This window comes from Hyla sarda, chromosome 5 (genome assembly GCF_029499605.1).
Source record: "Hyla sarda isolate aHylSar1 chromosome 5, aHylSar1.hap1, whole genome shotgun sequence".
Classification (NCBI taxonomy): domain Eukaryota; kingdom Metazoa; phylum Chordata; class Amphibia; order Anura; family Hylidae; genus Hyla; species Hyla sarda.
The window spans coordinates 118,000,807-118,015,151 of NC_079193.1; the positions used below are offsets into that span (position 1 = coordinate 118,000,807).

General features: G+C 42.6%; 1 protein-coding gene across 4 annotated transcripts in view; it reads right to left on the reverse strand.

The window, feature by feature from the left end:
- Positions 1-14,345, reverse strand: part of STX17 (syntaxin 17) — a 389,479-nt gene that overhangs the window by 250,125 nt on the left and 125,009 nt on the right. Inside the window, exon 1 of one of the 4 annotated variants that reach the window (XM_056520151.1) lies at positions 2,305-2,467. The exons of the other annotated variants lie outside the window; for them this stretch is intronic. Within the exon in view, the coding sequence (XP_056376126.1) occupies positions 2,305-2,352 (48 nt within the window). The 5' untranslated portion in view covers positions 2,353-2,467. Of the gene's footprint in view, positions 1-2,304; positions 2,468-14,345 lie in introns of those variants that run through there. 4 annotated transcript variants of the gene reach the window in all.

The following is a 14,345-nucleotide window of genomic DNA, read 5'->3' on the forward strand; positions in this document are numbered from 1 at the left end:
GGCACCATAGGGGCTTCCAAATGCGGCATGCCCCCAGAGCAAAATTTGCTTTCAAAAAGCCAAATGTGACTCCTTCTCTTCTGAGACCTGTAGTGCGCCAGCAGAGCACTTTTCACCCCCATATGGGGTGTTTTCTGAATCGGGAGAAATTGGGCTTCAAATTTTGGGAGTTATTTTCTGCTATTACCTTTTTTAAAAATGTAAATTTTTTGGGAAACCAAGCATTTTAGGTAAAAAATTTTTTTTCTTTTTTATATATGCAAAAGTGGTGAATCACCTGTGGGGTATTAAGGTTCACTTTACCCCTTGTTATGTTCCCCGAGGGGTCTAGTTTCCAAAATGGTATGCTGTGTGTTTTTTTTTTTTTTTTTTGCTGTTCTGGCACCATAGGTGACATGCCCCCCCAAAAAACATTTGTCGCTCCTTCCCTTCTGAGCCCTCTACTGCGCCCGCCGAACAATTAACATAGACATATGAGGTATGTCCTTACTCGAGTAAAATTGGGTTTCAAATACAAGTAAAAAATTTCTCCTTTTTACCCTTTGCAAAAATAAAAAAATTGGGTCTACAAGAACATGCAAGTGTAAAAAATGAAGATTTTGAATTTTCTCCTTCACTTTGCTGCTATTCCTGTGAAACACCTAAAGGGTTAAAACACTTACTGAATGTCATTTTGAATACTTTGCGGGGTGCAGTTTTTATAATGGGGTCATTTGTGGTGTATTTCTAATATGAAGGCCCTTGAAATCCACTTCAAAACTGAACTGGTCACTGAAAAATAGTGAGTTTAAAGATTTTGTGAAAAATGTAAAAATTGCTGCTGAACTTTGAAGCCCTCTGATGTCTTCCAAAAGGTAAAACTCATACATTTTATGATGCGAAAATAAAGTAGTCATATTGTATATGTGAACCCCCAAAAAAATTATTTTGAATATCCATTTTCCTTACAAGCGGATTGCTTCAAAGTTAGAAAAATGCTAAATTTTCATTTTTTTCATCAAATTTGGGGATTTTTCACCAAGAAAGGATGCAATTTACCACAAAAAATTTACCACTATGTTAAAGTAGAATATGTCATGAAAAAACAATCTCGGAATCGGAATGATAAGTAAAAGCATTCCAGAGTTATTAATGTTAAAAAAAACAGTGGTCAGAATTGCAAAAAACATCCGAGTCCGTAAGGTGAAAAATGGCTAAGTCCTTAAGGGGTGAAAGGAGCTCCGTTTACTAAGTCCATTAAAAGCATGGGACTTGAGCAAAGGAAAAAAAAATACTGTAGGTCTGATTTTTTTTTTTTCTCCGCTCGACTCTAGACTGAGTTAGCATTGCAAAAAAAAAAAAAAAACTACATATCAAAAATGATTAGACTATGAGTTAGCATTGCAAAAAAAAAAAAAAAAAAAAAAATATATATATATATATACACACATACATATCAAAACAATGCACACCAAAAGGAAAACCAGGCGGACCCCATTCAAGTCATTGGGATCTGTCGGAACAGTATTTGTTAGGCACGGAACCCATTTAGCTCAGTATTGTGATGATCATGTGACGGAACCTATCACGTTTTGGGCAAGGGACAAGTAAATCCCTAGCTTACTCACAGCCTCTGTCCCTTCATATTGTGTACCCGTCCTAGGTAATGGTTCCACAATCACAAAGACACTCCCTTGCCTGCTACGTTCTAGGCCAGTGTAGGTCAAAACAATAAACTACAATACTGTACAAGGTCGAGGAACAGTAGGAATATTCAACACTAACTAAAACACTAAAGACAAAAACACAGTCAGTGTCAACAAGCCGAAATCTATACCAGGAGATCACACAGTAACAATGCAAATATCAAGGGAGTAGTTAAAAGTCAAGCCAAAGATCAGTATAACAGAATAGCCAAAAGTGCAGAGAGTGTCAGCTTCAGTAAACAGGTGCTTTTACATACACCAGAGAACTGATCAAAACCTTCTTATACGGGGGCGTGGCCTGGCTGCTGAGGACACTGGCTGCATAGTGCGTGGGCTCCGTGTCTGAGACCTCATAAAGCGACTTTTCCTAACTGTTACCACCAAATCTTTTATCCCTGCTGATCACTATTCCCCTCTGGACCATGGCTGGCCACAGGAAACATTTTCCCAAGCAGGGGACATTGCAAAAATTCAGCTACAGCAGAGCGAGCCGCAGGCCACAAGATGGCGCCGAGACAACTCCGTAAGCCTCATCTTCATACTCGCTCCGTGAGACGCGCCATCCTCCCTCCCTGCTCCCCCGGCGCTCCTGCTCTGACCCAGCGCTGTTTGCCCTCACCTTACAGCCTTCGCACACGTTCTCCAGGACTCCCCGTTCGCCCGCCATGGTATGCAGCACCGATTATCTCCGGCCTCAGCAGACCAGAACCTCCTCCTGCTCTCCTGCCTCAGGAGTGTCTCTTCAGTCTGCCTAACCTTCTGCAAGCCTGGCAAAGCAGAGACCGCGGCTCACTGCTAGCGAAGATGAAGGTGACAGCTCTGCCCGGAAAGTCTCTAATACTCCTCTGCAATCTGTGAGTACATCACTGAATTATATAGCTGTGTCAGGACAAATGATGACAGACGTGACCATGAAAACAATGATAATGGCTCTGCATCAAACGTTCCTGGGAGACAATCACATGCTGGGTCCTGTGAACGCAGCAATAGATGAGCTCGGAATCCCACAACACCCTTATAGACTCCCACACCTCTCTAGAGGATACAGTTGATGCCCTTAAAGCCAAAGTTGCTGATCTGGAAGATAGGAGCAGGAGGAATAACATCAAGCTGAGAGGCATCCCTGAATCAGTCTTACCGAAAGATATTCCTCAATATGTCAACTCATTAATTAAAGCGGTTCTGCCTTCCTGCACTCCACATGAATTGGAAGTGGACAGGGCTCACAGGGTCCCTCGCCCAAAACACCTTGATGACACCGTACCTAGAGATGTGCTGGCGAGGGTTCAATTCTTCACTATAAAGGAGAAAGTGATGGAGTATTCCAGGAAAAATGGAGGACTGCCCGCTCCTTTCTATTTTCGGAGATTTGTCTGCCGCGACATTACAGGCTCAAAGAAGCCTCCTCCCAGTCACTCAGGCTCCACGCTCAGCTAACATTCCCTACAGATGGGGTTTTCCCCTCGGACTCCTGATCCGCAAGGACAATTCTCTTCATGTAATCAGTTCTCACAACGAAGGACTGGCCTTTCGATCAGACCATGACATTCCTGTGCCCTCTCAAAAGTCGAGATTTACAGAAGCTCCAATCCCCAGAACATCCAAGGATTGGTCAACGGCTTGACACTGGTGGTATCTCTTTCAATTAACCGAAGTTAGACTCTGGTCTCATGGCACTGGCTGATGTTCTTGGTCACAGTGTGGACTAGTACCCCACCCGATGAATCAAGCTCTCTCATTTCTGTTTCTTTTTCAACTTGTTTCAAGTTAGTTTGTATTTCATGCAGTCATATCCTAGATTTTTGATTTATGTTCTTATTACTGCTCTTTGACCTGTCACCCTGAAGTCTCATACTTGCCTATGTCCGAGAATGCGTGCGCTGGCTGGGAGGCGTGCATCCTAACCGAATACTCCTCTATGTTAATGCATTTCACTTTTGATCCCCCTTAGTAGTAGGCATTAATGGTGATTAAGATTGTCTGTCTTAACGTGAATGGTCTGAACTCTCCCCATAAACGCTCCCATCTTTGGAAAGAATCTTGTTCCCTCAAATGCGATATTCTATGTGTACAGGAGTCACATCTCTTGGAAAAAGACGCCTCCAGACTTAAACTACCATCATTCCAACACATATTCCATTCCCCCTATACGTCCAAAACGAGGGGCACCTTTATTGCAATTAACAATTCTGTCTCCTTCACACTAGAAAAAACTATCTCAGATCCCCTTGGCAGTTTTTTCATATTATGCTGTATTACCAATAGTCTTAAGCCAACTATAGTCTCCGTATATGCCCCCAACCGTAACCAACACCGCTTCCTGAATAGGGTCCTGCGACTAGCACGGAATTGTAATTGGGGTGCTCTAGTCATAGGTGGTGACTTTAATTTAGTGATGAATCCAAATATTGATTCCTCAGCTCCATCTCACTCTCAATCTATGTCCCGGTCTGAATGGGCTTGGAGACAGGAACTATACGATACTTGGCGTCTGGGGCATGGTGAGGTGAGAGATTATGCCTTCTTGTCTCAAAGTCATAATACATACTCTAGATTAGACATGATATTGGTCGACAGGTCTTTGTTATCAATGATAGCTGACACTACCATTGCTCCCATAACATGGTCTGACCATTCACCAATCACCCTCTCCTTACATGACAAATTATCCACGTCTAATACTTATCTATGGCGCATTAGCCCTTTTCGATCATCTCATAGAGAGTATTCTCAGAAAAGGTGATATTGCAGATTATTTCTCCATTTATACGGGTTCGGTAAGTAGTGCCATTTCCCTCTGGAATTGCCACAAGGCCGTGATCAGGAGACTCTGTATTAAATATGGTGCTATTGTTAAGAAGTTACATGTTAGTAACCTGACATCTCTTCTTTCTCAGCTTCAGATAGCAGAACAAGCTAATAAAGACAGTCTCTCCCCAGACTCTGCTGCTGCACTCAACATGATACTGTAATGCCGAGCGCTCCAGGTCCCGCTGCTTCCCCAGAGCACTCGTGGTGTCCTCCCTCTAACAGCGCTCCGGTCACTGCTCCTGACCGAGAGCGCTGTCCCCCTGTCAGCGGGACGTCCCCGCTCACGGATCGCATCCCAAGTCACTCACCGTCCTCCCGCTGCTGCTTCCTCCCGGAGCGCGTGGCCCCGCTCCTTCCTGTCCTTGCCAGATCTTGTTGCCCTAGTGCCCTGAGAAAGCATTTTGTGTGTATCCCCAGCCTGTGTATCCAGACCCTTTGCCGTTGCCCCTGACTACGAACCTTTGCCGCCTGCCTTGACCTCTTGCTACGTCCAACCTTGCCTTCGCCTTGTCCTTGTGTACCACGCCTATCTCAGCTGTCTGTGAGGTCGAGTCGCTATCAGGGGATACGACCTGGGAGTTACCGCCGCAGCAAGTCCATCCTGCCTCGCGGCGCGCGGTGGTGAAAATCAGTAACTTCTTAGAACCGATCCCCTGGTACGGCCCACGTCATCGCCTCACTGACACTGGTGATCCACTACCCGCATACCAGTCTGGTTCCTGACAGATACATAGATATCTGAGAGTCCTCATGCTTTCCTCTTACGAAAAAGCTTATCGGAAGACCCAGGCTCGTTATTACTCATAAGATAATAAAGCAGGTAGGTGGCTCGAACAGAGGTTGAAAGCCAAACAACTCAAATCTCGTATCCCTATGCTTCTCCACCCCACTACAGGAGCCAAATTGTTCACTCTCTTAGACATAGCCAATGGATTCTCAACCTTCTATGCCTCCCTATATAATTTGAAAAACTCCCTTGTACCCCAACCTAATCATCTATCCTCTATCACTCAATATTTGCAAGACCTTCACTTACCTAGCTTATCCACTCAACAGTGTGAAGCTCTTAATGTTTCCATATTTGTGTCAGAGGTTCAAAAGGTGATAAACTCCCTACCATGCCATAAAGCGCCCGGTCCGGATGGATTTACCAGTGCTTACTATAAAACCCTTCACATTCTTTAGCCCCCTTTTTAACTAACTTCTGCAATGAAGCAATGCACACCGGAACCCTCCCCAGCGACAACCTCCAAGCTTTAGTCACGACTATACCCAAACCGGGCAAATCTACCATTGCACCCCAGAATTTTCGCCCAATATCGTTTCTTAATCAAGACGTCAAAATCTATGCCAAGATTTTAGCGTTATGACTAGCACCTATTCTCCCTGATCTATTTAGCTCGGACCAATCCGGGTTCGTGACGGGACGACAAACAACACCCGCCGTTTGATAGACATCCTTTACCACATAGAGAGCTCCTCCACCCCCGCGATTCTCCTCGCTTTGGATGCAGAGAAGGCATTTGACTGGCTATGCTGGTCCTTCTCGGTTCTCCGGTTGATGGGATTTGATGGCCCAATATTAACTGCTGTCCAAGCTTATACTCCCACCCCTCTTCGCCCGCGTCCTAACTAACGGAGCCCTGTTGGATGAGTTCCAGATTACCAATGGATCCAGACAGGGTTGCCCCCTATCCCCTTTAATATACATTCTGTTTATTGAGCCCCTGGACCAAGCACTGAGAACAAATTGCGAAATCCTTGGAGTGGTGGTGGGAGACCGGCAACATGTAGTCTCCCTTTATGCAGACAAAGTCATATTGATATTAACAGACCCCCAGAGGTCTCTCAGTGCAGTTTTAGACACCATCTCTACATACGGTCATCTTTCTTACTACTCCATGAATGACGCTAAAACACAAGCCCTCCCTATAAACTTACCCGCTCCTCTCACTGCTTCCTTAAAACAAACCTACCCTTTTTTACTGGAAATCCCAGGAGATTTCTTATCTAGGAGTTCACCTTACCTACCCCCACTCCTCTTTATTTGCACATAATTATGAACCTCTACTAGCTGAACTCAAGGTCGACATGATGCGACTTTCTGAATCGGAAGTTTCTTGGATGGGTCGCATTGCTACCTTCAAGATGTTTTTGCTTCCCAAACTTATTTATGTTTCACTCCCTTCCTATCTCCCTGCCCGACTCCTTTTTCCGCTCAGCCCAAAAATTTTTTTCCAACTTTACTTGGTCCCACAAAATTCCCAGATTGGCTAACTCTTTACTGATGAAACATCAAGAGGCAGGTGGACTAGGGAGCCCGGATATTAGAGGATACTATATTGCAACTTTAGTGTCTCTACTTAAACAATGGTGGTCCCCCCCCCCCCTTGTCACTCTACATGGGTTCACCTAGAATCCTGTTCTGCTCACCCTCTAACGCTTAAAGATGTCATGCTCATGCCACTCTGGCACCTCCCTGACCCCCCCTCTCACACACCCGCTGATCAAAGCATCATATCACGCCTGGAAATGTTATCTCTCTACCAGTTGCCCTCGCGAATGACCGACGCCCATAGACATTCCCCTTTCTATTGTTCAATCCTCTATACCAGATCTAGATTTACGTAACTGGCAACATTGTGGAATCACCTTGACAAGCCAACTCACTGACGAAAATGGAGTCAGGTCTTTTGCCGATCTAGCTACAGAGTTTCTCCTCCCCAACAAGGAATTCTATATCTATTTGTAAATCCGACATTTTCTACAAACGCTAACCCCCTCTGCTTTGAATATTGATAGGTACACCTCTCACTATCTATCGTCCTCTCAAAGAGGTTTGAAACCTATATACATTACATATACCAACTCCGACACCTTCACTAAATCATATCCATTAAAGCATGGGGAGAGAGACCTTGATAACTCTTTTTCTGACTCAGATTGGCAAAAGGCATTTCTACATATTAAAAAGGCCTTCCTCTGTGCAACACATCTTGAATCTTCATATAAAACAATTATGAGAGGGTATTTTACTCCAGATAGATTGTCCAAAATGTACCCTGGGTCTTCTGATAGATGCAGGAGGGGTTGTGGTCAGAGAGGCACTTTAGTTCACATATTATGGTCGTGTCCAATGGTGACTCACTACTGGTCAACAGTGGTTAATTTATTGCACACTTTGATACCACACACTTCTGACTGGCCACCTCAATCTCTGCTTTTATTTTTAAACTTGTCTCATATTCCTCTGACCCATAGAGACATTTTCTGTATAGTTTCTTTCACGGCAAAAATCGCTCTAGCTGCTCATTGGAATACTCCCACGCTTCCTACGATTGAGGCTGTCTTACAGAAACTTCATACCACATACGCCTTTGAATATATTATTGCCAGAGGCTCTGGCACAATGCTAAAGTTCTCTAAAAAATGGCGTCCATGGGAAACCTCCCCCACTTCCGCCCAGTAGATAACATATAACTAGTCACCCAATAGATAATATTTAACTTGGGGTTCATATCTTTTCTATAGCAACCTCTTACTCGAGACCACCACACATCACTCCCTTTCTAATCACAGTTCAGACCTACTTCACACTAATTGTCTTTAAAATTATTCACGTCCCAACTATATGGCGGGATGACACTGGTTACACATCTTCTTTTCATTCCTCCACAAGTTGCAGGTTCCTTTAGGCTCTCACTACATTTTCTCCTCGTTGACTCAATAGTCAATGACGTAGTTGAATATACATTTAGTTAGGTTGTTGTCCCTATAGGGATGAGTTCCCTCAGTTTGGTTTGTTGATTCTCTAACTGCTCTTTCTATGTTATAAATATGGCTAAGTCTTATTTCTATATTCACAATACATAAGCACCGTATGCATTTCTCTGCTGGATTTCATGTCCAACAACATTTATAATGGCATGGTGAATGTTTATTCATGCACTTTGATTTCTATTTGAGTAGCTGCGCCTACTTCTCATCTGCCTTCCTTGTTTTGGAAAATGTTTGATGTTTCTATTTCTTTTTTGAAATATTTCAATAAAAACTATTGAACGTAAAACCTTCTCATACATGAGTGTGAGGATAGAAGGAGAATACTGATCGGTGAAATAAATCAGGGAACAGATAGACTGAAAAAAAACTTTGTGGCAGCCAAGACAGTACTGGAGTGACTTAGGGACAATTCTCTGGATGTCCTTGAGTGGCCCAGCCAGAGCCCTGACTTGAACCCAATCGAACACCTCTGGAGTGACCTGAAAATGCCTGTCCACTGACAATCACCATCCAACCTGATAGAAATTGAGAGGATCTGCAGAGAAGAATGGCAAAAAATCCTGGGGTAAAAACCTTGTGATATGATATGCAAGAAGACTAGAGACTGTAATTGCTGCCAAAGGTGCATTAATTAAATACTAGTAAAGGGTCTGGATACTTATGACAATTCAATATTTAAATTTTTTCTTTTCAACAAATTAGTAAAGATTTCTAACATCTGTTTTCACTTTCATTCACTGTCATTATGGCGTATTGAGTGCAGAATGTTTGGGAAAACATTAATATTTTTTTATGTCAGCATAAGGCAGTAACATGAAATATAAAAAAACAATATTACGAATTCATCGTATCATTAGCAAAATAAAATAATTTCATTCAGTACTGACAGGGAAACCAGTTCAACCATCATTTTAACAGAAAGTAATCAAAATCTGGTAATTCTCTTCTTGGAGAGATATAAATTGTGAGCAGAGAAGCTGATCCTATAACAATTCTGAAAGGCAGAGTAGGCTCATATCTAGCCAGCATTATGGGTGAGTAAATCAATTTGCCTGTTTTGCATTTATAGAAAAGAGAAAAAGCAACACAGAGCACTCCTATGTGTATAACGAGTTATTTCAATACCAGTGTTGTGAAGATACTATTTACGCTAACCTTCTCAGGCTGTGCAGAGCAAGGCACAACACTCGTACAAGCAGATCACAATGAAGGAGAATCTGGCTGCCGCAGGCTTCCCACACCAAGCTGGCATGCAACTGATACAAGAAGGACACACAACGGTTTCTGGAAGTGGATATCCGCGCTGCCAATAGGACGGTATATTGAAGCTTGACCAGCAATAGGATAACGTAACTGTTTATTATGAACACACACACAAAACGCGTTTCTAGGCCGGGATGGATTTTTTGTCAGGCGTTGCCTGGCAGCGCAGACATCCACTTCCAAAATCCATTGTGTGTCCTTTTTGTATATGTTTTGCATTTATGGAGTTGCTGGTCCATAGAATACAATAGGAGAAATGATTCACCTATTTTTCTCAATATCTGTCAAAAGCGAGCAATAAACCTGCTGAATTAATTTACAATGGGTGCCAATAGCCAGTGAATTAGCAAAATGTAGAAGCCTGAACTAAGATTTTCTGTGTAATATTGAGCCTGTCTAAGCCGAGTCTCTCACTACATATACATAGTCACCCAGCAGCCACAGAGCTGAAAGCTGTGACAGATTTCAGCTCCATGCCTGCTGCTTTTAGTCACCTCCTCCTACTTCATAATACACATTATTGCTAATATACTATATAAAAAATTAGCATGAAGTAAAATAGCAGCACAGATCTACCTTCTGTTTACATGCAGGACACATACACAATCAAGTAAAGAGAAAATGCTTTAATTTTCCTAATTCTATAAACTGACACAGTTTTTTTATATTTTAGCCTTCTATAAATGCATTAGGTTTCCAATAAGTGACAGGTCCTCTTTAAATATATTTAAAGATATTTCCTGGGGACTTGATTGATCAGTTCTGTCTAATCATTACTATGAGAATAGTGTCCAGAGGAAAAATCAATATGAGCAAGGAGACCTTGCAGGAAAAAAAGGCTGAAAATGGTATAAACAGAGAGTAACCTAGATAACTGGGCAGAATAGGACATTTTAGAAAAGTGTTTTTTCATGAGACAGAAGGCAGTGAATTCCTGACCAGGAGGCAAATCAGTGAAACAGTCATTTGAGACCAAAGTACAAGGCTCTGTTTGCACATAAATTGCAAAAAGAAACACATTTCTGGATGTTCTTTTCCAACTAGGCCCCCAAGAGAAACATGAAAGGAATTCACAGATGTGTATGACTCCTTGGTGAAGCGATAATGAAGATCTAGGAGTCAAAGATAACACCTTAAAGCAGAGGTCAAAGGATACAAAACATAGGCCTCTCTGTGTTCTTTCTGGTCTAGGCAAGGATACCATTTCAGTCAATTACATGTACCACGTTTACAGAATGACAGCATTAATTCCAGATAAGGTCTTTGGAGAATCAAGATGGAGGATCAGAGTGAAAGAGAAGAGGCACTTGAGATGACTAAAATCCTAAACTTTTCATGTAGGCCAATCCCGGGTTTTCACTTCCAGGATAAAGATTATAGCAAAAAAGAAAGGAAAAAACGATACTCGCCCCTGGTGCAGTACGTTTTTGCTCACAATTATGTGGTAAGTGGAAATACCCTTACCAAGTAAGGTTGCGCTAAGAGCACAACACCTCGGAAGACATCTAGACATAACCTGGGACCTGCAGCCATGGTTTTTCCGGTGATAGGTTCACTAGTCCAGTGAATGAACAATGGCAGTGGAGAAAAATTGAGGCTTTTTACTGGCCCTGGTCTAACTATGGGTAAGGACTTGGACAAGCCTTATGTCCTAAAAATGTTTTATTAGCACTTAAAACAATGTGTTTCTGGTTCGGAAAGGTCTCTTCCTCAGGCAAGGTGCTTACCTAAAGACTATGGGAGAGTGACAATTTAAAGGGAGATATGTTAGCTCATTTTTATTAATTGACTGGCAGACACCCTACAACCAGACAGTATACAAATAATTACCACAATTGGTTTTTCAAGGACCAATTTACAATCTTTAGGCTGGGTTCACACAGCAGAAAAATCGGAAACATTTTTATGCACAGACTTTCATCTATGATAGGAGAAAAAATGACTGCAAAAAAATTTTCACCTATTTTTTCAACGGTTGCTGAAGAAAATCAGGATGTAAAATATAAAAAAAAAAACTCCCTGATTTTTTACTGTGAAACTGACCTTATAGTGTAATACCATTATTAATACCAGATCTCAATACTAGAGATGAGCGAGACGATCGCGGCATTTATTTATTTATATAGCGCCTACAGATTCCGCAGTGCTTACAATTATGGGGTACAAACAAAGGCAAGTATCAGACATAAAATTACACAATAACTATTCAAACAAGAGGTGTGGGGATATATTGAGGATATGTTGGGGATATGTTGAGGCCAATTAGAGAATGTTATAGGCCTGTCTGAAGAGATGTGTTTTTAGGCCATGTTTGAAACTATGGATGTTGTTGTTGAGTCTGAGGGATTGAGGGATAGCATTCCAGAGAACCGATGCAGCACGAGTGAAGTCTTGGAGATGGGAGTGAGAAGTTCGGAATATTGAAGATGTTAGTGTGAGGTCATTAGCAGATCGGAGAGAACGTGTAGGATGGTAGACAGAGATGAGAGAGGAGATGTAGGGAGGTACAGCATTGTGGAGAGCTTTGTGTGTGAGACTGAGGATTTTGTACTGTATTCTGGACTGAATTGGTAACCAGTGTAGTGACTGGCACAGGGAGGAGGCGTCGGTGTAGCGGCTGGAGAGGAAGATGAGTCTGGCTGCGGCATTAAGGATGGACTGGAGAGGAGAGAGTTTGGAGAAAGGAAGGCCTATTAGTAAAGAGTTACAGTAGTCGAGGCGGGAGTGAATAAAAACAATAATGAGAGTTTTAGCAGTTTCAGTAGTGAGAAACGGGCGGATTCTAGAAATTTTTTGAGATGCAGGTGACAAGAACGTGAAAGAGACTGAATATGGGGAGTGAAAGACAGATCAGAGTCAAGTATAACTCCAAGACAGCGAGCCTGCTGCCCGGGAGTTATGGTAGTACCACATACAGAGATGGAAATGTCAGGGTTAGGTACAGTATCAGTTGATGGAGAAAAGACAAGAAGTTCTGTTTTAGAAAGATTAAGTTTCAGATATAAAGAGGACATGATGTCTGAGACGGCAGAGAGACAGTCTGTAGGAGTGCAGGGATGATGTTGGCGAAGGAGGTATAGAGTTGGGTGTCATTAGCGTAGAGGTGGTACTGGAAACCAAATCTACTGATTGTTTTTCCAATGGTGGATGTGTAGAGTGAAAATAGTAGAGGACCCAGGACTGATCCCTGGAGAACCCCGACAGCAAGGGGAAGAGGAGAAGAAGTAGAGCCAAAAAACGAGACGCTAAAGAAGCGGCCAGAGAGATAGGAGGAAAACCAGGCGAGAGCAGAGTCCTTGAGACCGATGGAGCAGAGACTACTGAGGAGGAGTTGGTGATCCACAGTGTCAAAAGCCGCAGACAGGTCCAAGAGAATCAGTAAAGAGAAATTGCCATTTGATTTGGCCGTCAGAAGATCGTTAGTGACTTTGGCTAGGGCCGTTTCTGTGGAGTGAAGGGAGCGGAAACCAGACTGTAAGGAGTCAAGGATTAGTATTATCAGTGATAATCCCGAAATGACAGCCAGAGCAGGTGAGAGGACCTACATCCCCACCTTGGATGAATGGATACCCGCGGCGATCCGATCATCCATTACAACATGAACACAGAATCCGTGATCTGTATTGATCACCACATCTGATCGCGAGCACCGATAATGAGGCACTTTGAACAGGTGATTGGATCGCCCGCGGCGCTGCATCGCGGATCTGATCACTCAAGATGCCAGGTGGAGGTCTCCACATCTGCGACCCACCGTCATCGCGGTGTCTTCTGCTCTGGTCTGCAACTGAGCAGACCAGAGCAGTAAATAGTCGATAATGCTATTCAGTGCTATGCCTATGCATAGCAATGAACAGTATTAGCAATCAAGTGACTGCTATAAATAGTCCCCTATGGGTACTCTCTAAGTGTACTAAAAGAAGAAAAAAAATATGTAAATAAGCCCCTCCCACAATAAAAATAAAAATGTTCCCCTATTCCCTTTTTACAAAAAAAATAAGTGTAAAAAAATGAATAAATAAACATATCTGGTATCGCCACATGCGTAAATGTCCCAACTATTAAAATATAATATTATTGATCCCATAAGGTGAGCGGTGTAAACATAAAAAAATAACAAAGGTCAGAAATTGCTGTATTTTGTTTACATCCCATTGCAGAAATTTTTTTATAAAAAGTGATCAAAAAGTCACATATACGCAAAAGTGGTACCAATAAAAACTACAAATCATGGCACCAAAAAAAATAGCCCTCATACAGCCCCATATAGGAAAAAAATTGAAAGCTATAGGGGTCATAATAGGGCGACCTAAAACATAGGTCGCCCTATTATAAGGGCCCTTGCAGCAGTGCCAGTAGATATATGGTGGATAAAAGTTGTTAAAATACAATAAAATAAAACTTGTATAGATAGCTTATATAACTTCTATAAAAGTCTGCATTATGCAATCTTTATTGTAGGCAGCCGTTGTGAGTGCAAATGTATACACACTCTATAGTCCAGTGGGTAAGGTCCGTGAATTATGCAATCCATGTGGCTCAGAGAGATTTGTCCGTTTTAAACAGTAATTGCTGAGAAAAAGTACATAGATTGGTGGTTGCAGGACAGTGTAGCTCACCCGTCCTGACGTGGTTCCACGGAGCTCTCGCTGCTTATTTGGTGCGGCTACTGAACCGAGTGCCAGGTGGCTTACTGGGATCGCAATTCGTCAGCGCCGGTGAGCCAGGGGAGGGAGAGGTCTGCTTACCGGCGTAGTGATGTGATGCTTCATGAGCTGTGTGCACCAGGAAGGTCTGCGTGTCTTG